Below are 26415 nucleotides of genomic sequence, written 5' to 3'. Positions count from 1 at the left end.
TGACTTTCAATGTGGTCTACGCGTTTCTCCATACCTTCCGAAAGTTGTTGTAACTTTTCATTAAGAATTCTAGAATTTTCGTCAAATTTCTCCACCAAAAGAAGAGAATTTTCTTCCATCATTTTTCTAGAATTTTCTTGCATTTTTAGAGCGTTTTCTTCCAGCAATTTTCTAGAATTTTCTTCCATTTTTAGAGAATTTGCTTCCAGTTTTCTAGAATTCTCTTCCATCATTTTGCTCAAAACATTGAGCATTGAGGTGTAATCCACAACACTCGAAGCCAAAGATGGAGTTTCTACACTGCTTGTATTGACGAGTATTGATTCATCAATGTCTTCCTTATAATCAAACTCATGCGTCGCAATGTCCATATTACGCCGTTCAAACTCTTTCAGTAGACGCTTTTGAAGCTGGGCCTTATTGCCTGTTGTCGGCAGCTCCAGTTTGCTCAATTCCTTTTTTAAGTCTTCCACACGAAGCTCATTAAACTTCATTGTAGATTTTTTTTTTCGTTATCCCACTTCTGACACCAATTGTTACGTTTTTATATTGAGGCGTGTTTAATAACCCGATAATTAAAACACAGTCCTTTTCAAATAACGACAATCTACAATTTATTAGTTGAACTGATGGCTTCACTTATTTGCTCTACGATGTGTACTGTATAAACTTTAGCTTACGACTGACTTGACTGCTCCCTCCGCCAGGGGCTTATATACCGTGATTTGACGATTTCGAAAATTCTGGATAGTCTGGCCTACAACCATCTAGAACTATCTTGTACAATTTATCTAACACCACATATTCAACTGGTTATCTTCATTGCCTACAGCCATCTGGAATATTCTATCGGCGTTACTTTATAGGTGATATGGCACACATACTTTTAGGCTTATGCTAATAATCTAGTGCATTCTACTAGATTAGGTAGATGTCGTGCAGGCATAAAACAAAAGGCGTTACTTTTACAATGAACGATTGGAAACACAAAAGATGTTTAAGAAAGTACTAGAAAATAAAGAAATGACTCTAACAAGTTATGACGTAATTTTATCGTTACAATTTGAAATTTTAAATTAACGGAAACTAATTTAAATAAACTTATATCTATAATTATCAAATTCGTAACAATATTATATGGTCACATAATAACATATTGTTTTTTGGAAGACAACATTATTGAATTTGGATGCAAAAATACAAAATGTTTGGAACTTAGACTACCCAAACATATATTGTTTAGACCAATATGCTTTCAAACATATTATATATTGGTAGAGATCAAACATATAAATGTTTGGGCAATACCCAAAAATATATATGCTTGAAGCAAAATATGTTTGGGAGTATATGTTACAGAAGCGATTTTTTGTGAGGGTGTAGAGACCTATGATTGTAAGTAAGTCAAATAACTCTCACAGCCAAATATCCTGTGGACATTTGATCAGTTTTTTCGTCGTCATTATATTCAATGAAAATTTATTATTAATTAAATTTTTCGGTTTTATTTATTTTTTCACTTAAAACATAACAATTACTTAATGGAAAACTTAAATACTATTTAAGTGAAGCATTCACTTTTCTTTAGCACTTTGTTGTTTTTATGTGTGGATAGTAACAAAGTTTAAATATAAGAAAAAAACTACTTAACTTATGCTACTAAACAAACATGGTAAAAGTAAATACCCCTGATCCTCTAAGGGCATTCCACCGAACTCTTCGGATGTCACTTGAGAGCATGTCTAGAATTCGGAACCCTTAGCATGTACTCCCATACAAAAAAAAACTACATAAATGGTGGTGTATGAAGGCGGAAAGGACAAATGATGGCTCTGATACGAGGCGCGTGAATCACGCGACTTACTAAGCGAAGGGACGCGCAAGTGCGATGTGATGAGATTGTAGGGTGTTAATTCGATGTGTCAGTTTAGTCCAGCTTACGCATGGCTGCAGCTTCAGCTTCCTTCTTAAGAGCAGCTCTTTTCTGCTCCTTGTTGTAGTTTTTAACATAGAACGAACTGAACATGTAGGTGAAGAGACCAGCATTGAAAGTCAATAGTGCGGCAATGGGTTTGGGATAGGGGCAGCTTGGTTGGAATTGAATTTGTAAGGTGTGAACAAAGATGATCAAGAATTGAACCTGTAAATTTATTTAAAAAGAGTTTTTGTTTTTAATATAGAATTCAGACAAAAGACAACACGGATTTTTTAATTATACATTTTAATTGAAATTTAAAACCATTCAATGCACAAATCAATTTATAAAATTTTTAGTATTTAATATTAATTTGATTTAATTGTAATTAATTTAAATGATTTTAATTTTATTTAACCCTACGTAGCTGTGGTGGTATAATTTTCACAATATAACTGACGTGGGGTCCAGCAGACTTCATTTCTAAACATTTCTGATCAAAAAGTTTTTGGCCATATTTTCCATAAATGACCGATGTGCGACCATAAAGAGGAAAGTTACTGAGAGCGGAGAGATCGATGCTTCGTACTTGGTAGGAAGATACGCACGAAAATTTAATTTGCGGTGTCTGTCAGACTAGGACGTCAGCTACAGAGGGTTAATTTAAATGAGTATAGGGATACTTACGATTTGCAAGATTGTGATGTACTTCTTCCACCACAAGTATTTTTGTACTTTAGGTCCCATGGCAGATAACAAATAGTATGCATACATAATGATGTGAATGAAGGAGTTGATGAAACCTAGCAAGGTACCATGACCACCTGTAAAAGAAAGCACAAGTATTGTATTTAATAACGCTAAATAGAACCATTTTTATTTATAAGGGGGCGCTACGCAAAATCTCCAAATTAAATGGTATTTTGAATTATGATCTACACCCACAGGAATTTTCTAGCAGTTAAAATGTAAAATGTCTGTTAAACAAAACCCTACAAAAACAAACCAAATTAAAACATTGTTTACACACAAATAAAAAGGTTAGCAGGTACAACAGAAAAATCTGCTAAAACCGCAAAAAGTCTGCTGAAAAACGAGAAACATAAATTTTATTCAAATAAACTGAGGAAGACAACAACGAATAGTCGAAACATTGGAAAAAAATGTAATAAATCTTGTTTTTATTTACAAAACAACATTGGTCCAATTAGCTTAATAAAATGAACCGGAGAAACATGTATTGTTTGCTGAAATAGCAAACTGTGATTGGAAAATAGTTAAAACGAAAAGCCTCTTCGTTTATTACAAATCATCTAAATCAAATCAATAATTATCAAATTATACCATTAATCTTGCCAATGGCTCTGTTTATCAGAGAATCACTTAATATTATCTGATAATGATGGGCCCTGCTCAATGGCCTAGGATATGTCGAATGTCCCCTTGGTAATAGTAAAGTGTATTCCCATCTTTGTATCGCTCGAATATTACTTACCGGCAAAATACTTAACACCAATAAAAGCACATACGGGCATCAATGTGTGATGATATAAATGAAGGAAAGAAATTTGACGATCCTTCTTACGCAATACAAAGAACACTGTGTCCAACAATTCTGTAATCTTGGCAATGTAGTATAACCATACGGCGCGGGCCATCTATAAATGATCATAGGCATAAATCGTTATTATATCCCCCCATTGAAAATGCTACACCCATTGACTTACTCTCATTGAAACTGCATCCGTGCCATATGTAATGGGTTGACATTTGAAATTATAATGACCACCCCATCCGCCTTTGTAGCCCTGAAACCAGAATGGAATTGGTCGCGTCAACCAATTAACACAAGCACTTTTAATATGTAGCGATAGTTTTAAGTGATTACCTCATAGAATAGCACCCAACTTAGGGCCACCTGTACTGCATTGTAGACCAGCAGGGTATTTTTCAGCTCGAAAGGTTTACGATCGCGCATGTATCGAGGACCAGCATATAAACAGAAATACAGGTACACACCCAAAATTGTGAAGAGAGGACCGGGGGCATTTGAAAGGAACCAACTTTTTGTGCGTAAATCTTCATGTTCGACCAAGAAGTTCACCAATCGATCAACGACCGTATTGGTCTCATTCATGTTCATTGTCATTGTGGACATTTTCGCTGCTATCGTCTGCAAATATAAATAGAGATTATAAATCATTATTAGGGTGTGTAAATTGTAAAAAATAGGACTAGTTATTAAAGTACATTAGCCCCCATTTTCATAAAGCTCCGCTAGTGCTACGTTAGCTAACGAACTTTCAAACCGTGATATCTACATATCTGTCATATGCCAGTTAGAAACTTAACTGCTGAAAATTTTTCAGTTAAAGTTAACCGGAAAAAAAATATTTCCATTTTTCTTTCTGTTAACTGGCAGTTAAAGCCTAACGGAGCTACATGAAAATGGCCGTAAGTTAATTAATCGATTCCATATGTTTTTATATCATATTATATATATATTTGAAACACCCAGCAGCAGGCGATGGTAATAATGCTCAAGGTCAGCCCCTGTCCGTCTGTCTGTGATCAAAATCTAGGTCTCAGTTTTAGTCCAACCCACTTAAAATTTGGCACAAGTATGTGTTTTAGATCCGAATAGAAGTTTATTTCGCCCTATATGCATTTACAATGGTGCAGGGTATAATATAGTCGAACCAAACCAGTGAACCCGCCAGGAAGAAAAATTTTGGTTAATTTTAGAAAATTTAGATTATTTTTAGAAAATTTTAACTAAATAGTATTACAAGCGCTGACATCACGCCGATATCTCAAAAAATAAGTACATATTTTTCGACAAATTCAAGAAAATTTATTAGAGTAAAATAATTTTTTTTTTTCACTTGTTAAAGAAAATTTTGTAGCTTGAAGGAAAAAGTTGGCGTTCAAAATTGCAAAGTGCCATACGAAGTTCACGATGGGCGCATTTGTAGTAAAATTTGCAAATTTAAGGAAATAATGAACTATTTTGTGAGAAGTACGAATTTAGTAAATCGTTGATCTTCATATATGTATAATTTTTTCCCCAGTTTTTAGTTCATTTAACTAATGTACGCAACAAATTATTAGAGTGAAGGAAACTTTCTTCAAACAAAAAATAAAGTTAACTTGGCTTTAGTGAAATAGAGGGTTCACTTTTTTTGAGTGCAGTCCAAATTTAGCCTTCTTTACTTGTTTCGAGATTCGCATTACGTTTTCTCATTTTCATATTGATGCAGTTGAAAATTAATTTGTGTGGTATATATCTCATAAAAAAAAAACAATATAAAACGTTGATAATACTTCTGAAAAATTCTTCTTCTTTAAATTTGTTGACTTTTTGCATCTTGGCTACAAAGCCAAAAAGCGTTTAATAATCGGAGATGTTTTCTAACACTTTATTTTAAAGATGTTTCTTACTTGAAACATAGCATAATTTCTACTTGAAGTCGAGTCTGAATATGAAAATCTAAGTTGTCGTTAAAACTTTTTTAATGGACTTTGATAGCACATGAAAAGAAAAAAAAATGAAAAAACGAATACATTAAAAATGGTTTCCTTGAATCAAGTACGCAAATTTAAAATAAAATTGTGTCTTAAATGTGTCCTTACATCAATTCTAAGCTTCGTTGGCTCGGAATCAATACCAAAATCATTAGTGTAAAGACAAAATCGTTCTTTGTTTCAATGCATGATTTCTTTATATTATATTTTGTTTGATCCGCCGATTCAAAATTGCAAATCTTGTCTTTACTATTCCTTCCTATTCGAAGATCATGATGATCATGTCAAAATCTATCTTCTTCTCCATCCACATATGAAAATAATCTTAAAATAAAATTACTCCTGTCGAACTATCCTGATTTGGGAGACAAAGGAAAACCAGTTTTTTCTCCAATCGTAGTAAGTCATAGCACCAGCATCATTTAGAATTTCTAGAAAAAATAGCCCTTTCAAAAGACCATGTTAACCAACCAACCATCCTAAACCAGTTTAGTTATGAAGTAGAAGGAGACTCATTATGCCATCGGCCACATTCCTCCGTGGCCAACAATTAAGAATTGCAACATGCGTTTGTTATGCCAAATAAAAAGAATTTATTATTACAGTTTTTTCACACAATGTTCATCTATCATAATTTATTGTATCTCTTTTGCATATGATAAAATACAAATACATAATTACTTTGTGGGGGTTAATGCGACAAAAAGATTTTTAAATCATGCCTTTCATAGACATTAGAGCTGCATTCAACTCAACTGTGTTATGACTGATTTGTGGGTTATATTTCTTAATATCATTAGTTTCGATAAAAAGTTCAAAACTCATTATATGAAGTATTACCAAATTATTACGTTCTTTTTTCAAGCAGGTTTGGATATTTTGGAGAACATAGATGTACAGAGGAAAATTTTGATATTTTACAGGTCGACTCATAAATGATAGTTATGTGGAATTGATTGCAAATAATTTTATATTTCTAAATTAATTAATTAACAAAAGTAACAAGCTGATTTTCAGCTTGAAAACTGAACATAGTACTCAGCTTTAACCACGAAATTAATTGATCCAATTCATTTTTAATTAATTTTTTTTCTCAATCACAGATATAATAGTATCAATTGAACCAAAAAACTTAATTTTATTACAAATTTTCTTAAATCAATTCAGAATGTTTTTTAAAATTTCCAATTGGAAAAATTTTGTTGATTTATTTCTTTGAAATTTGTCCACGTTTAGAAGAAGAAGATGATTTAATTTTTTGCTTAAAAATTATTATTATTATAAATAATAAAATATAATTTTTAATTCAATTATTGTAATAACAAATAACTGATCAAATTTTCACGAGTGTTGATACATATACTGTGCTAATACCCAAAGATTTTTTCTTTTAGTTGAAGCATTACCCCGAAATAAAATTAGTTTCAGCTTTGAATTGACTCGCTCCCTAACCTCCCTCTTGTATAAAGTTTTTTTTTTTTACATTAATTGTAGTGTTTGATTATGACAAAAGACTAAACGAAGTTTTGATGCTTGGTATTGTAAAGGGAATGGAATGGTACAGACGATAGGTCGGAGAAGAAGTATGGAATGACTTTGCAATTGAGAGGAGTACCTTGATAAACATGTGTTACAATGAATTGCAATAATTATATCCACTATGTTAAAATTTTGTTGAAATATTTGATTTTTTTTAGGAAAAACAAAAACGTTGAATTTCTTTTGTGCATTATTTTCATTGATATACATATTTATATGAAGGTCTAAAGATGCAAAACGGGGAGATATGGCACAAATATGGGCTCGGAAGTGTTGTATTTATTAAGAAGCTGTAAACTATTTCATAAAATTAATGTCTCTAGACAATCATTCAAGTCATTTCTTATTTCCTATTCTTAATACAGCAATTTTTTATGGGCTTGGAAGTGTTGCATTTATTAAGAAGCTGTAAACTATTACATAATTAATGTCTCTAGCCATCATTTCTTATTTCCTATTCTTAATACCTTAAATTTTTTTTTTATGAACATGGGATTCCAGAAAGAGTACTGTTTGCAATTTTAACAAATTAATTAGTTAAATAAATATTAATTAATTAAATTAAATAAATATTTCCAATACAAAAAATACAATTGCAATTTAGTATATGATAAACACTATTCATGGGTTCGTTCGTTTTGACTTAAAATTTTTAATAAAAATAAATATATATAAATATTTTTAGTTCAGTTTTAAAATTTTTTTATGAAATGACCAATGCCACTTCAATGTAAGCTGAAGAAATTTTTCGTTATATTCTCAAAAATAGTAATGAACCATCATTTTGCTTTTTGTAAGGAAGAATTCCATAAATTCCACTTCCATACAGTGATGGAAAAAAGAGCACTATTCGCGCGCTCACTGCGTTGTAGTCATTATTTTTCTGTCTCCGTTGTCATCTTCATCTTTTTTCTCTATTATCTCTCGCTCTATCTGACGTTTCTAAACATATATATGTTTATGAACATTATATGTGCACTTCAAAATAATGTGTTAAAAATTTGAGTTCCAAACACATAATATAAAACATATTTCATTTTTCTAACTCTTTTTGGAAATCGTATGAAAATTTTGTTCTGCTTTAGTTTATTTGCACCATCATGGTGCAAAAATTATATGTTTGGAACTCAAATTTTTTAACACTATATTTTTAAGTACAAGCATATAATGTTCATAAACTAGCATAACATTTTTATTTATTTTTTATTTATATATTTACAATCATAATGAATTATGAAAATAAACAGGTAATATAGGTGCTAACAACACAGGTTTTCGACCTGTAGCATAACATGTTATGGACATATATGTTAATATGTTAGAACATATTATGTTTGGGACATAAACTGTTTGTAAATATAATATGCTTAGATGCAAACATATATTAATTTAGAAATAGCCTATAAATATATATGTGTTTAGAAAGAGATACCTAAGAGTATGCTGCAAGTAAAATAATGGAAGTAACCAATTGGCGCATTAAAAATATATCCACACAAAGAAAATTTCATTAAAATTTTTTTCTATCAGTGTATGCCCTAAGGTGAAACATAATATGCTTGAACAATACAAACAATATTTTGTTTGGACCAATCCTGAAAATATATATGCCTCAAGCAAAGTTGTGTTTGGGATATATGTTACTGAAGCTGTGGAAAATTTCGAAAAAAAAATAATTAAATTAAATTAAAACCAAATAAAATATTATATGTAATATAAATTTTTCGAGATTTTCAAATCGCCTTTCGCATACAAAAGCGAGATTCAAAATGTCAAAAAGTGCATTTTCGTTTAAATTGTGAATAGCGTTTTACAATTGGCCATATGTGTTATAAAATTTTCAAATACAATTTAGCAGTATAAAAGCTTCACGCACGTTCTTTGTAATACCACATGTCCTTCATTCAATGAATCCTCAATTGATATGCTCATCACCAATTTAACAAATAATAATTTAATTCTATTACGAATTTGGTTTCGGAGTGATCTTCACTGTGTCTGTATTACGCAAGCTAAGTGTGCACCCTGCCGTTTGTGTTGACTTTACTATATTCTGTGCATATGAACTCTGGTCATTGTGAATGAAGTGACATTGTAACATTTATTTACAAGAAAAAAATATATATAAATAAAAAGAAAACATGAAGAAATCAAATATCAGAAAACGCGAAACAAATGATGACGAAACACTTTGCATCTTTTTCTGTCTTCGATGGTGCAGTTTTTTTTTTTTTTTTGTATTAGCTCACATTAAATGTAATATGAATTTTGGTGCAAAAACTCTGATGAATTATGTTTATTCATAGTTTCAAACATTTATACATATACTCGTATGCTGATATTTATGTATTTGTCGAAATGGGTGATTAACTTAATGGTGAAGATGTTTATCTTTATATAGAGTATCATGAATAGATTTTATTCAATTCACAGTTATCTTTTAAATTTATTCAAATTATTTTCGCAACTTGACTCGATCTATATATACATATGTTTTATACACCCAAAGAATTTTTTAGAAAGAAAAGTAGTCACAGTTTGATGAAATATGAAAAAAAATGTCTGTTATTGTTTAAATTCAATTGCACTTAACCATATTTTAGTTTGGCTGAAAGAAACAAACAAGTTTAACTACACACAAAAAAGGTGTACCGAAATCGTTTTTTGTTTTTTAGAGTTTTTAGAATTTCCTCGAAAATTTCAATCTTTTATTTTTGCAATAAAAAAATTATTGTTGATTCAAAAACACTGTCTATTTCGTTTATATCAAGCACACATTTTGAAGTTTCATGGTAAAAATTCAATATAGTGGTAATGTCGAACATATTTTCGAACTCTTCCGAACAATTTTTGAAATATATGTAAAAAACTTTTTGATGTTCGGTCGAAGCAGGGATTGAACCCACGACCCTTTGTATGGCCCGCGGTTCGATTTTCCGTACAAAGGTGAAATTAAACAAACAAAAATATAAAATAAAATCGAATGATTTCCTCTACATTGTTTGTATTGCAGAAAAAGTTGGTTAGAGCTAACTAAACTTCATGGAAGTGAGAAAGATGTGGGAGAAGATGCAATTAGCAGAAAAATATATTTTTAGACTTAGTCTTTATGAAATTGTTTTTACATCCTGTAAAAATTTGAACATTCTTACAGCGAAAAGCAAATGAAAAATAATATTTGTTTTAAAAAAAACTGTTAGCTGACTTTTTCTATGAGTGTACGAACTTTGCTGTTTTGGAAATGCAAATACTCCCACACACTTAATTCATTAATTTTGTTTAAGTACCTCTTTCAAAATTTGCTTTGAATTTGAATCGAATAATTTGTATTACCAATGGTTTTGATTTAAAACATAAGTAGATCGGAATTGTTTTGGTCAGACTCACAATCGGGACAACTTACAATATTTAACGAATAACAAGATATTTGCTAATTAGCGTATCTATAAAAAGTCTAAATTGGCACAATCTACATCAAAGTTTCCCAATGAATTGTGGTGTGAAATATTACCTCATTCGAAAAGTTACACCAATGTTTTGAAGAAAGAAAGTAGCCTAAAATTAATCCTAATTTCTAACAAACTTCGAGAATTCTCATTTTGTTGCCTAAAAAATTGAGAACCTATTCAAATAAGAGGGATTGTTCAATCACTTTGTTTGCAGTGTGTTAGTTTATCTCATTTAACGATTTGTTTGCCTTTTTAAGCTTCACTCATTTTTAAAGCGGTTGTCAATTTTGTATTTAACAAAAGCAATGTTTTTCATTATTTCTAAGAAATATAGATTGTATTATTTTTGCTAATGACCATTACAACCAATATTTAAATTGAAATATATTTGTTCCGATGCGGCATGTTTTGAACTTAAAAAAAAAAATTCGACGAAAAAAAAGATGCCGTTAACATCATTTACGTTAATGTGAACTGTTTTGTTAAGAAAGAATAGAAAAAATCGGTAAATAAAATGTGTAACATAGTTTTAACCATTGAAGATCACAATGTTTGTATCCATGACCCTCCAAAACTAATCAACAAAAACTTTCTAAATCCAATATAACTTTATTTCATAAAAATTCTCTCATTTTCCTTCATTTCAACAATTTTCTTACTCAAACCAAAAATTAACTCAAAATAGCAAAAAAAAGTTTTACAGTAAAATGTTATTATTTTTGCCGCAAAAATTTTAATTTCTCGGGAACATAAAATGGTTGTCGAAATCAGATACACTCAAAAAACAGTGAATCAACCAAGAAGGAAAATTTTGGTTAATTTCACAAAAATAAGTAATAATGAGAGTGGAGCCACCGTGGTGCAATGGTTAGCATGTCCGCCTTGCATACACAAGCACTCAGTGATAAGAGAGAAGTTCACCAATGTGATATCACAATGGACTGAGTAGTCTAAGTGAGCCTGATACATCGGGCTGCCACCTAACCTAACCTAATAATGAGAGTGAAGACACTTTATTTTCAGGAACTTTGAAAAAATAGTACATACACTGTTAGAAAAATATGTTTTTCATATGTTTCGATATAAACAAAATGTGTTTCGGGCACAATTTTTAAACACAATATATTTAAGTGCAAACATGTAATGTTCTCAAACTAACACTAAATGTTTGGAACACATATGTTAATATGTTAGAATATATTATGTTTGGGGCATGCATGTTTCATAAAAATTATATGTGTGAATGTAAACATATATAAATTTACAAATTTCGAGTAAACATATATATGTTGTGATATTTTATTCAGAGAGCGAAAAAGAGAGAGAGAGTATACAGAAAGAAATAGAGATAAAAACCGGGAGGGTTGACGAAAGATATCAAATTAACACAGCGAGAGAATCGAAAGAGAGCAATTTCTGTGAAACCGCTTATATGTTGTTTCGGAAACTGCTTTATGATAAGGCCAAAAATTTTATACGCTTAAGTCTAAATATTATTTAATTTAAGTCTAAATATTATTTAATTTGTGTATATTATAAAATTATTTATGTATGTTTATACTCGACCCCACGTTCTTCCTTTGTTAGAGTTTTTGAATTCCTTCCAAAATATCCAACTTTTATACCAAAACCAGTTTTTTATTACAAAATTGTTATTTTTGCAATAAAAAAATAATATTTTATCCAAAAGCTCAGTCCATTTCGTTTATATCAAGCACTGTTTCTGACTGTAAATCTTTAATAACCCACACCCAGAAAAAAGTGACCCCTTCTTTAAGTTAAAATGAACTCATTGTGAAGAAAGTTGAACTTCGTATAGCGCCAAAGACATTTTTATTTGTTTGAACGATGTGATTTTCGTAGAAATTAGGAATAATGCATTCCATATATTAGTTAACATTTTCCTATATTTATATACCACTATACTACAGAATGAAAAAATTTAACTAATTTGAATTCATATATGGAATGATTTTATTGAAATTTTTTCATTCATTTCGACAAATCTTTCACATTTGTGGTAAAACTTTTACTTCATAATTAGAACTGCTTACCTTGGCTTTTAAATACAATTTTATTTATTTCTATAAGCAATTTTATCTTCAATAAAAGACATGTTTTATTAATATATTGAATATATTTATTAAGAATCAACAGCATCGAATCTCTTTGAAATATTAGTTTATTATTCCACTATTTCCAATTTCCGTGTGATATTATCAACTGTAAAACGCACTTTTTCTTCTTCTTGTACTTTTCACTTTTAATTAGTTGCTGCCTAACGATTTTGTCCTCCTTTTACAATTTCAATACCTACAAATATAAAAAATCATAAAACATTTTTGTTGCAAAAGGTTAGCGTCACTGAATATTACCTGATAATTGAAGATTCCAAAATGAAGACGAATGAAAGGGTTGTTATTCTGCTGGTGTTTTCTTTCTTTATACACTATCACGAACATTGATAGATTTATTTAAAAAAACGAAAATTTTTCTTACTAATTTAAAATAACAAATATTTTATATATTTTATTTGTTATTTATTATATTATTTTACCATATTATTTTTTAACAACCTCTCCGTATACCAAAACAACGCGATTCCAACTAAAAAAACAACCGACGCGCAAATATATCGATTACACCCACGCGCAAACACATCGATTACGATGACAGGTATCGATTACAGGTAGACAATAGAAATTTAGGAAAATTTCCTATATTCTAACAAGAGTGTTTCCTTAAGTTTTGAAAGGATTGCATACTTCTTAGTACGAATGAACTAAAATATTTTTCTATGCCAAGTGTTGTTCGTATGTATGAAAAACTTTCTATTATAAAGGAAGTCGCAATTATCATTTTATAAGAAATTTTACTAATTTTGAGGAAACTTGGTTTTAGTTCGGTTTTTGTTTATTTTTACGAATGCTTTGTTATCGGTGAATAAAATTTTCTTTTTCAGTAGTAAATTCTTATACCCAGCGAAGAAAATAGTATGAGTAAAATTCCATGCCTTATTCTAGATAATGAACTATTCCTAACTGCTTACAGTTTAGGATTTTTTTACTGAAACGAGTAAATTTTATTATTTTTCACAAAAATTTACCTTAATGGAAATAAAATGGATAAACTATATTGATGAAAATTTTTTCCTTTAGTTTCGAAGGCACTTTTTTCTGGGTGCACATTTCGAAGTTTCATTATAAAAATTTAATATAGTATAAATATAAAAGCGTAAATTAAAAAAAAAAAAAACAATTGGTGTTTGGTCGGAGCAGGGATTGAACCCACGACCCTTTGCATGTACGGCAGACATGCTAACCACTGCTCCACGTTGCCAACACATGTATGTTTCTGTTAAATAATGTTATGTTTGCATGGGCTCGTGGGCGCTGCAAACTATGCTATATAAATGTAACTTATAGCGATAATTGTCTTCTGGTGACTATAACAGCTACGTAGCTCAGTGGTAGTGTGTTGGCTTACAAACTGTATGGTCCTCGGTTCGATTCTCCGTCCAGGCGAAAGGTAAAATTTAAAAAAATTATAAAATTGAATAATTTCTTCAACATTATTTGTATTACAGAAAAAGGTGCCAAGAACTAAAAAACTTCGTGGAAGTGAAAATTATATTAGGGAATGAGCACAATCTTCTTTGGGGAAAATTCTTCCAAGCATATAATATTTTTGGCTCAAAATGCTTCCAAAAATAGAATATGTTCACATAAAACAAACATATTAATGTTTCGGCAGTATCCAATAATATATGTGCTTCCTGCAAAATATGTTTGGAACATATGTTAGAGAGGCGATTTTTTTTGAGGGTGTATATTATTATATCAGTACATTTATAAGCAGTAGCACATGTCAAAGAACAGACGTCATTAAACCTCACTTGTCTCCGGCACAACTATAAAAAGACAATGCAAATTTAATTGTAGTTTAATACATACATATATTTTTTTGTTGATTTCCGTATTTTTGAAGAATAAAAAATGTTCTTAGTCTGAATTAAAATTCTTACCGCATTGTTCAAATTTTCATTATGATCACGTTTTTTTATTTGGTGTATCAGCATATTTCATTTATTTAAAATATTTTTTTTTCAAAAGACAATAAAATTATACAAAAGCTAGGTCTGGCTGACGAATGGAGAAGAAATCAATATTAAATAAAAATAAACAAAATTCCAAAATTTCAATAATTATAATGCTGAATAGTTTCAATGTGGCTGCTGCCTAATTTTTAATATGCAAGACTCGCACTCGTGACTCCAAAATCGGCAAATCAATGTAATCTGAGTTTTCTTAACCATCTTTGAATGTGCTTTTGATTATTTGCACGTTATATTCATGTGAATATTTACACACATAGCGAGATAAGTATTTAAATCATCGATCTTATTTAAATGTAGATTAATTAAGTTTCTAGCAATATGTGAGTTTCTGTCATACGATGCGTAGAGAAATCAAAATGGAAGTTCATTGTCTTCTCAAATTTATTCATACATATATTCCAAGATATTCATATTACACAGAAAAAAAGTTAAAACTGGTGTTAAATTTAGATTATTTTTCCACAGCCAAATGGAGTAATACAGTTCAATGACCGATCATTTCAATGAAAACTAAAGCAGAAACAAATTTTGTACGATTCCCAAATATAGTAACAATGGATAGCTATACGGTAAATATGATAATTATTTGGCGTCAATGATTTTTCTTTACTTTTATCACTTTTAATTAAATGTGATGCCAGGTTATCACATTTTCCTTGTTTTATCAACTCTCACAATCTCAACAAGTGGGGTACAATTCAGTTACATTTTCTAGTTTTTTCTTTTTTTTTATTTGGTCAAGTCAGGGATATTTTCTTCAATGTTTTGGGAAGAGTTTGCAATTTGTATTTTAATGAATTTATATTTTCAATCTTCTCTTTTTAGATATACAAAAAACTAATGATATTATAATAATATAACTCAAAACAATTTTAAAATGTCTAATTTCGTATAGAAAACAACAATTATGGAATACAAATCGTTAAATTTTCACATAAAATCTCTTATTTTTTTATGTATTAAACAGTTTTTTCCTTATAAATATTTGACTGTTTTTAGAAAGCACCTCAGTATTATTCAAATGAGTTATACATCAATTATTCAATTGTCTGCTAAATATTTCCTTATCTCTTTGTAGTGAGAAAGTGTTAAATCATTCCATAGTCAATCAATTTTTAAATTTGAAAACAAAGTATTATTTTTATAAAATTCATGTTGGATAATTAATAAGTTTTTACGGAATGTTTCTATTGTTTATTATCGAACAAAAAATAAACGTGTATATAAAAGGGGAATAGAATCACCATTATATATTATATTTGATTATATAGACCCTAAAATCATTTAGAACAGATTTTATTATTATTCTGCAAGCAAATCATACGTAGTTAAAACAAAACTATAAAACCTGCTATAATCTCTAAGTTCAGACAGAAAATAATTAAAAATCTTGTGTAATCTTATTAAATACTTAGATAATTTGACCTATGTTGAACTTTGTCAAACAATTAAAATATCTTCAGTAGCTTATTGCATATCCTTAAATCAATTGATATCGCAAAACCGTGTATAAAATTATGCTACGAATTTTAAGGACAAAATCTTTCTCCTTCAGCCAATATTTTTGTCATTGTACAATAGATCTGTTTATTAGCATAATAATAAAATATTGTTGATCTGGAAAAAAAAACATTTGACAACTTATTTTTCTCTCTCTCTCTCACACACAAACACCCATATACATTATTATCATTAATCCCATCCCAATCTCTATAAAGGAAAACTCAGACCGCGTTTATGTCTTAAGTCTTTTGTTTCTCACTACCGCAATGACAATGGGAGAAAACTCTTGATAATGATTAATACTATTTTTGCTTATATAATAGTTTTGCAATTATTTATACTTGCGATTATTCATACATATGTGAATGACATGCAGAATTTAAATCTTCTAAGGCTAAGCTCATACATATTGCAAAAAGATATTTTTCTTTAGAAATCTTCTATTTTCAGATGCGATCATGAAAATATGAAGTGAGTAACTTTTGATGGTGGAAATCCCCAACCACACATTCATTGATACAATTAAGCATAAATAAGCTATGATTTCAACCTTGCCTCATTAAAACTAAGGAAGTTTTGCTAAATAAAAATAATAACTCCAAATTCCTATATAAAAGGTCGACAAAAAATTGTGTTAGGAAAATTTTTTTCATGCGAGCATGTAAAAATTGTGTTATACACACAAAGTTTGTACATATCAAAATAATGACACATGGAACTTGGCTTACACCCATCACTAGTGTTTTATGTCATTTTCGGTTCGGCAATTCATGCATGCCCACCAAAGGTCCAAATTTGTTTGCTCTTTGTTAAACATAAAAATGGAGGGAAGCTATAAATTATTGTTATTTAGTAATTACTTACTAAAATGGATTTTTAAGAGAAAAAAAAAATAACTCTCACTTTCCTTTAGAAAATAATTGGATGACATTTCTTCATATCACAATTGTATATGTATCGTTTTTCTGAGTCTGACATCATAGTGACATGGTGGTTAATTATTATCTTATTAATTATATTGTTACACCGTTTAATTACCACTTCATAACAAACAAAATAAATTTGTTTAGTCTGTGCTCGTAAGATTTTAATGAGCCATGTTAAAATGTAATCAGAATGGTGTATTTGTTGAATACTTTTTAATTACTCTCCTAATTCCTTAGAAAAATATAATGTAAGAACATACATATTTAACTTTTTGGGTAGAGAAAGATGCTAATTATTTTACGTAAGGGCTATAGAAATTTTAAGTTCATTTGCATTCTGTGATGTAATCTAGCCAATCAAGTAAATCCATGCATTGAAAAAAAAAAATATATAAACGAAAAATTTTCCAAAAACATCCTAACAGTCTATAAAATATATTATTCAATATTTATGGGCCAAAACACTAGGTCAAATTTCATAAAGATAGTAAAGAAAATGCAGACAGTACGACATCATGGACGTGGAAATAAAGCAAATTATATAAGTGCAGCTTACAACTTATTTTTTGACCCCACTCGGAGCAATAGTCACGGCAAACGGTTGTCATATCGAACAGAAATAAATGGATTCTCATTACTTCATCACATTTTTGTCATCAGGATTGAAAAAAAGCAACTTGAACATGTTAAGGCTGAGTTTCCACATTTTATGCGATCCGGTTAAGGGTTCCTTGAATTTGATGGAATAAACTGTTATACTATAGTTGGAATGAATTTAAAAAGTTATTCATCCTAGTGAATCCGTTCCAGAAATTTCTAGCAAAAGAAATAATAATAAAAAAGGTCCATAATGACTGTATAAAGTTTCTCTAATCCAAATTTTAGTAAATTTCTTTCAACATTGAATTAAATGTAAATCAATATGTTAATTCTATTGGCTGAATCGAAAAATAGTTTGATTAGACAAACACACGCTTTATGATATGCGTTTGTTTTATCGTGCGATTCGCATTTTGAACTTATGGAGATGACAACAAATAAATTGATTCAAATTATAGTGAATATGTAAAATAGTATCTACAAACCAATAAAATATTGACTCGCGTTACTATACCTATAGACAATATCAAAATACCGGTTTTTATTGTTCTTAGTAAAAAAACCTTGATTGCCTTATTCAAATCGAAAGAGAAAAATCATAATTCTCTTCAAATTTCTTCATTCTATCAATCTATAGTTTGCTATCGCAAAGAAACATTTATTTTACTGTACAAAAGCCACAAATATCGTATTAGGGACGACGGAAACTGATCACTAATTTCGATGTCTGAAAATTAATATTTGGAACTGACTCTACGTAAAAATTGATCAGAAAATTAATTTTTGGAACAGACACACTTTATTTGTGAGAGAAACTGATTAACTATGTCGCAAGAGTCAACATTTTGAAAGAATCGAATCAAATTTGATTCGAATTTTTCTAAATCTTATTGATTTTAAGAAATTGGTTACGACATAGTCCATTATTTAAATGGTGTTATAATACTGACCAAATGACATAGTCAGCTTGTTTGGCATTTGTATAAGAATATAAAATGTTGAGCAATTGTTTAAAATTACTGTTTGTTTAAAGGGAATACTTTTCATTCGCATTTTTAAACATTTGGGTAAGATCCATAATTTGACTTTCAAAATACACGAAATACGATCAAGTGTCAAATTAATTAAATCAACGTTTTCTTGAAATAACCTTTAGCTGGTAAGAATCAAAAATTGTATTAATGTTTCTTGGTCTATTTGCATTTGTCGTCTTCCTACACGCACAAAATAATTCTTTCCTCCCAAACGAAATTTTAGATAAACAAAGTTCGTTCCTCATTTGCTTTTTGCTTTAAGGAAGTTTATTTGGAAGGAAAGTATATACTTTTTGTGATAAATGTTTATTCTTTTCCAGGATGTAAAAACAATTTCATAAAGACTAACTAAAAAATTTTTTTCTGGCTTATTGCATTCTCCCTCACATCTTTCTCACTTCCACGAGGGTTTTTAGTTCTTAGCACCTTATTCTGTAATACAAACAATGTAGAAGAAATTATTCGATTTTATAAATTTTACCTTTCGCCTGGACGGAGAATCGAACCGCGAACCATGCAATTTGTAAGCCAACACACTATCCACTGAGCTATGTAGCTGTTATTGTCATCAATAGACAATTATCCATATTAGTTATATTTATATAGCATAACTTGCGGCGACCACGAGCCGATTGAACAAACTTTATTTAACAGAAACATACATTTAGTTTGGCACCGTGGAACAGTGGTTGCTACGTCCGCCTTGCATGCCAAAGGTCGTGGGTTCGATCCCTGCTTCGACCGAACACCAAAAATTATTTTTTTGTTTTTACATATATTCCAGATATGTTCGGAAGACTTAAAAAAAGTTCAACATTATATACAACTATATAAAATTTTTACTATGAACTGTAAAGTGTGTCTTATTAAAGACTTAAAGTCGTTTGATATAAACGAAATGGACTGTGTTGTTGGTTCAAAAATATTTTTTTATTGCAAAAATAAAAATTTTGTAGCAAACGATTTTTTTGGTGATAAAAGTTTAAAATTTTGGAAGGAATTCAAAAAACTCCAACAAAAGAAAAACGTTGTCGGTATACGTTTTCCAAAAATTTTTTCTTTGCGTGTAGGCATATAAATGTTTAGAAACTCATTTACAAGTTGCGAGGACTTGGCCAACGATAAACGTTCTGTATTTTATTTCAAGGTATAATAAATTTGAAATGAAAATATTTTATAAAAGCTTTGATACAATCAGAAATGTCACCATCATTTCTCCATCCATCGACGAAAAACTTGTTATTGTGCACCACGGTGGTGGTAGTTCCGAATTTCTTAAAATTTGTAAATTGCAAATACGGCCATCTTAAACTTGGCATGGCGCTAAAGAAATTTTTAATTCCAATTTGTTTCCTTCAAATTACATTGAAAGAAGAGTTTTCTTTTCTGAGGAACGAAATTTTAGACAAACAAAGATTTCTTTGAACCCTACAAAAATTTCTTTAAAGCAAATAAAATATATTGGATATAATCTTAACACCTTTATACATAAATATGTATAAAGGTGTACTCTTAAAGGAAACAAAATTTTAGAAAAACAACCCTCGCTGTAAGGTAGTTTGTTTGCAAGGAATGTATAGTATTTTTGTTCTAATTATATTTATACAATAAAAATACTTTTTTTGGTGTAAAACATCAAACAAATTTATGGTCCTGAAAAACAGATACATGATTTTTTTGCTAAATTATTTCGACGAGTGTATAAAAATAGTCCCTGGAAAAGACCCTGTTACCCCAGCAAAGATATTCTGTTTTCGCTTGTCTCCATGACCTTGACTATTTTAAACATGTTCTTGAGTAAATCAAAGAACTTGCGTTATACAGTTTGTCCCTCGTTGAGATCGGCAATCAAGGTAGTTGACCTTGATTGGAATATAATTTTCGTATTTAATAAAAGTCCAAAAAAGTGCTAGTCAATAGACTCACCGGAAATACAAGTATTTATGTTTGCCGTTCAATGATTGTGTGAATGAATACTGTTGGTATCGATATTATGAGCATAAATCAGCCCTGCCCATTTATTTGAAAATAATTTTCACAAAATTCTGGTAAATAATAAACTGGTTTCAGTTCACTGCTCCAGCATATCGCTACTATGGAGACTAACTAAAAAGCACTTACAAAATAACATCTCTTGGTTTTTTGTTTTCATGTAAATGTCTCTTTGTTTTGGTTCTTTTTTTAATCGTATAACTTAACGGTGGATCAGTGCTTTTGACGCTTTTTTGTTGGTTTCTGTTATTGGATGATGTTAATGACTTACTTGATTTTCAGTTCAGTATTTTTTTTTTTTTGCTGAATTGTAAATTTTGTCACCTTCTTGGTTTTTTGTGCTGCTGAAGTTTTCACCTTCAATTGTTGGTAGACAAGAAATGACTGAAATCTTTTTGCCCCTCCTACCATTTAGATCTATAAGAAGTCGAGGTTAAGAGAACGTTTACTTTTTCGCCAAATATTCAATTATCACTAAGGTGTTTACTTCTTTTTTTTATTGGAATTAGAAGCGAGACAGTTTCCGCTTTGCTTTGATATACAATTCCCATTCGATGGGCAATAAAAGAAGACTCGAGCATTCATATAAACGTCAAAATGCGCAATCAAAAAATGATTTGACTGGCCATCAATCTATATGGAGGGGGTAAGACGAATTGGGTGGATGACGGTTATGAGTGCATAAGACAATCAGCTTTGATGTATACATCAACTATATCTATTCCACATACAAGTGAAGGGCACTTGAGTTTCGTTTAAACAAAATCAAACAACAAAAATCCCACCCGAACGCGGGTATCCATCGATGAGAGCGGGTTTTTATTTTGTTTATGGATCGATCATTCGTTTACATCCCACCAAGCAGCCATTGCCAATGGCAATCAATAAACTTATTCCCAAACAACTCAACATCTCTACTTATTCAGCCTCTCTCCGCCATGGCCCATCTACATAAACTGACCTACCGCATCTTTGCGTAAACCCACGTGTATCATCACTCCATCAAGGCAATGATCAACTCCAGATGAAATAATATTTGAACTAAGCTGAAAAAAACTTTAGAATTTTGTTGTTGTATATTTTTTGAATTTTAGTTGCATTAGTATGCTGGACCACAAGTCCACCACAAGTATCCGGGTCCGTCTTACTAATCGGGTGGTGAGTTAATTTCTCATTCATCTGCTAATTTGAATTGAAATTTAAAAAATAAATATTAAACGAACAATAAAACGGCAATGATGAATACCCAAATTCGAGGTCTAACTCTTAAGATAGACCAACAGAATACCGCGCGAGTTCGTTTAGCAAGCAAATAACTATCTGTCGCCCTAAGCCAAATTAATTCAAAATTGACAATGGCCAAATATGTGGTGACAGATTGTTAAAGTCAATAGTACGGTTATTGTTTGAACATTTTCATGGGTTATATTCTAGCATCACATTCTTGTTTCGCAAGGATATTTTGCCATTCGCCATAGGGAGTTTGGTTCGCAAGGACCACACGATATATCACAAATTTAATGTTAAACACAATTTTTATTTATATGTACTTGCCTCCAAAATTCGTAGAAAATATTTTTGAATTATTTTCTTCCTCAAGCAAAAGTCCTGGAAAATTTTTATTTAAAATAACGAAACGTTTGATTAATTTTTTTTGTAATAAATAGATTAATTTTGTTTCTTTTTACTTAATTTTATTAAATTAAATTTAGACGAAAAGTTAGAATATTTTTATTTTGTAAAAAATATATATTTTTTAGGCACTTGCACACACGTTTTAATTTTGTTCTTTTCTCTTGATTTCTATTATTGTTTCTTAATGTCGTTGTGAGGGAATTCCTTTTTGTAAAAAATAATTCGAATTTTCGTTAAAAAAAATATTTTTTTTATTTTCAATATTTTAGGCGCGCTATGTTATTTCCGACAAGCACGCGATATGTTCACAGGTTGACTGCAGACTAACTTCTTCTGAACTAAAGGTATCTGTCTTCTATTCGATTTGATTCATTTCGATCTTGTCACCTGTTCGGCTTTGGCTCAACACCCAGCTTCAACAATTTCACCACGACCCCACGACACCCGTACGAAAAATTGAAAACACAAAAGCCCGCTTTGCTCATAATTTCAAAGCAGCTTCGTTTGTTTTATGGTGGGCATTCGGAAAGTAATACACATATACACTCATACTTACATTATTATACATCATACAGAAAGAAGTCGCAAGTATGTTGTAGGTATATATTTTCTGGCTTTTGGATACCTTTTTATAACAACAATACAATTCATACTCTTGCATTTGTATGAAGAGACTGATATTCAACTCTGTCAATACATCTTTGCTAAAATGTGTTTAGTAAGAGACTATTGTCGACGGTGGTGAATATCTTGGTCCAGAATATCGATCATAATTTGGTCACCTTATTTTTTAACTTAGACCTAAACTTCGAAGCAATAAAAAATAAATTTAAATTGAAATCAAATGAAATTTAATGAAACAAAACGGAACGAAGTGATATAACTAAATCTATGAATTGGTACAGTGAAAATGTAGCGTATGAAAATACACCGAGGATTAGTTGGCAAACAAAACTATGTAAACATATAAATTTACTTGTTTTGTCTAATCTTTTATTGAGAGCCACCGTGGTACAATGGTTAGCATGCCCGCCTTGCATACACAGGGTCGTGCGTCCAAACCCAGTTTCGACCAAACACCAAAAAGTTTTTCAGCGGTGGATTATCCCACCTCAGTAATGCTGGCGACATTTCTGAGTGTTTTAAAGCTTCTCTAAGTGGTTTCATTGCAATGTGGAACGCCGTTCGGACTTGGCTATAAAAAAGGAGGTCCGTTGTTATTGAGCTTAACATAGAATCGGGCAGCACTCAGTGATAAGAGAGAAGTTCACCACTGTGGTATCACAGTAGTTGAGGTAGGTCCTCAAAATTACAATTTTTGTTTTACATGTTGTTAGTACAAGTAACAACAGAAGAAAAATTAAAGTTTTAACATTAGGTTTATTTTGGCAGTGAAAGGGTTAATCCAGCAATGATAGAAGTGTCAAATATCTGAGATACAATTCTTTATCAATGCTATTTGTCTTCGAAACATTCTTCCTAATAACAATCAACTGATTTATAACACATCATATTGTAAAAAGGAGATATCAGATGCTCTGTTGAAGTCTGTTCAAGTCGATTATATAATATTACTCTATTTCAATCCCATGAAACCATATAATTAATATAATCCTCCTATGTGTAAACTTTTAATTTATGCTTGTATTGTCAGGAGAAATCCTTACACAATATCAAATAACTAATTAAAACAAACAAACAAATAAAATAGTTTTCGTTAAGTGAAGGCAACTGAGAAATATTGGGGAAATTTTATATATAATAATTTCCATGAACTAAAATAAAGTTAAATTGGCTTTAGTGCTTCTTTTAATTGGGTAAATGTTCGTACTTTATTACAATATTATAAAAAAAAATATATTTATATGTATTATAATTTGTATTTTTTCATTGTTTCGTCTGGAACTTTAATCGAAGAATTTGTAGGGGATAAAGTTTACGATAACTTTTTTGTGGGCAAGACTATATAGTTTTTGAAATGTAAACATACATTCAAAAAAAAAGTGAACTCTCTATTTCACTAAAGCCATCTTAACTATATTTTAGTCCATACAATTATTATGTTTGGAAAAAGTTCCCTTTATTCTAATATTTTTTTTTTTGGGTACGTTAGATAAATGAACTAAAAAACAGAAAAAATTATACATAAATTAAGTATAAAGATTTACTAAATTCGTATTTTTAACAAAATAGTTCATTATTTCTTAAAATTTGTAAATTTTACTACAAAAGCGTCCATCATGAACTAAAGACCATCTTGCAATTTTGAACTCCAATTTTTTCCTTCAAACTACAAAATTTTCTTTAACAAGTGAAACAAATTATTTATGTCTAATAAATTTGCCTGAATTTGTCGAATAATATTTACTTATTTTTGTGATATCGGCGTGCTGCCAGCGCTGGTAATACTGGTTGGTTAAAAATTTCTAAAAATATTCAAAATTTTCTAGAATTAATCACAAGTTTTCTTCTTGGTGGATGCACTGTTTTTACAGTGTATGAACCAAATTACAGCTTTTAAACCAATTAAAACAATAAACGTATTAATATTTTTGCTACACTTCTAATTGACACTGTTAAATATATTGCACGTTTATGTTGTTTAGAATAGAGGTGTGCACGTGAGTAATATTTTACTCACGCACACTCACGACAGAGAAACCTTATTCACGCACACTCACGCACGATAGTTTTTGGTAGGATTCACGCACACTCACGAAAAGAAAATTTGTACTCACGCACAAAAATCTTTTAAATGTCGTGACTCACGCAAAATATCGTGACTCACGAAAAATGTCGTGACTCACCAATAATTTTATGAGTAACCTGACTGAAAACAACACCTAAGATGTCACTAAAATTATTATTGAATTAAACTCGTAAGCATTTTATATTCGTAAGGGGGATTATTTTCGTGAGCGTATTTTTCTGAAATTCGTTACTCACGCACACTCACGAAGATATTATTTTCTAGACTCACGCACGACATTTGGTTGGTTAATCACGCTCATGCACACTCACGCCGTTGCCATCAGTGTGGCTCACGACTCACACGTGAGTAATGAAAATTTTCGTGAGTCACTACAATTTGGTGTCACGTGCACACCTCTAGTTTAGGACTAAAAAACAGCTGGTAATTATGCGCTAACTTTAGCTTTTTTACTGGAAAAATATCTCCGGCAAAAACTTGCAAGTTTTTCATATGTCAAAGTTCAAAATAGATCTCTCAGGCTCCCTTTAGTTGGCTTTTTGGATCTACCCCAAGCTCGAAGAAAACGATTGTATTACGGCCCATACATGTTCATTTTGACAGTTGAGGAATTGTATTTGTTGATTGGTGGTAAGATTGTGAGCCATTGGGAACTTGTAAACTTCCAATTCCATTACATCCTTTCACGCGATATCAGTAGAGCTGTATGTATCTAAATATTATAAAGGCATCGATTTCGTTGTATTCGAGCATTAGCTGGCAGTTCCAAATTTCCACATTTCTTCGGTTCCCGTCATCGTACTACTATTCTAATTATTACAAAATATTTTCAATTGTTGAGACTTAACAAATGATACGAAGTTGATCGGTGTATAGTGAAGGGAAAGTGCCAGTATTTATGGTTCATTTAAGAAACTTTAGCAAAAAATGCTACCTACTTAGGGCTTGCCCAAAAAACGAGTCTACTCATATAAAAATAATTAAGTTATTTACAAAAGATTATTGTTATTCAATGTATATTTATTTCTCATTGAGATTTGTACTCAATTCGATTCAAATCTATATTTTGTACCCTATATATAATTGTGATCGTATAATATTGTCTCTATTCATCAATGTATGGGTATAAGCATACACATAAAATTATGTTCCTACTTTTCACTTTGAACATAAAACTAAAAACATAGTTTAGTTATACAATATTCGTATATATTTATTCGCTTGCATGTGAAGCTTCTTTCCAATTACAAATATTTTAGTCCAACATTAGAACCATAAGTTTTTGTTGTATTATTTTCCAAATAAACAGAAACGTGTGTACATTTTTTCGGATTATGTTCCATAATCGTTTATTGCATATTATAAATTTTTCCTAACGCGTGCTGGACATTTTTAATCGATAAATCTACGTGGATTGTTGCGAATACAAAGTGATTTTAATTCTGTATACATGCGTTCATTCGGAGGTGG

The 26415-nt window shown here is 30.4% G+C and overlaps 1 protein-coding gene across 2 annotated transcripts; it reads right to left on the bottom strand.

The window, feature by feature from the left end:
* Window positions 1–1478: 1478 nt before the first annotated feature.
* LOC142225138 (very long chain fatty acid elongase AAEL008004) lies at window positions 1479–22573 on the bottom strand. Of its 2 annotated transcripts, none has more exons than XM_075294920.1 (7): window positions 22289–22573; window positions 22155–22208; window positions 3804–4088; window positions 3643–3723; window positions 3411–3573; window positions 2603–2739; window positions 1479–2140 (listed from the first exon to the last, which is right to left on the bottom strand). In XM_075294920.1, the coding sequence occupies exons 3-7, from the start codon at window positions 4071–4073 to the stop codon at window positions 1928–1930; spliced, it is 864 nt and encodes a 287-aa protein (XP_075151035.1). In that variant the 5' UTR covers window positions 4074–4088; window positions 22155–22208; window positions 22289–22573; the 3' UTR covers window positions 1479–1927. The 2 variants fall into 2 exon arrangements, with proteins under 2 accessions (XP_075151035.1, XP_075151032.1); XM_075294917.1 differs by having other exon boundaries at window positions 22375–22573.
* Window positions 22574–26415: the final 3842 nt, after the last annotated feature.

This window comes from Haematobia irritans, chromosome 1 (assembly GCF_050003625.1).
Source record: "Haematobia irritans isolate KBUSLIRL chromosome 1, ASM5000362v1, whole genome shotgun sequence".
Classification (NCBI taxonomy): Eukaryota; Metazoa; Arthropoda; class Insecta; order Diptera; family Muscidae; genus Haematobia; species Haematobia irritans.
The sequence above is the reverse complement of the archived record's forward strand: the minus strand, read 5'-3'. Positions and strand labels throughout refer to the sequence as shown.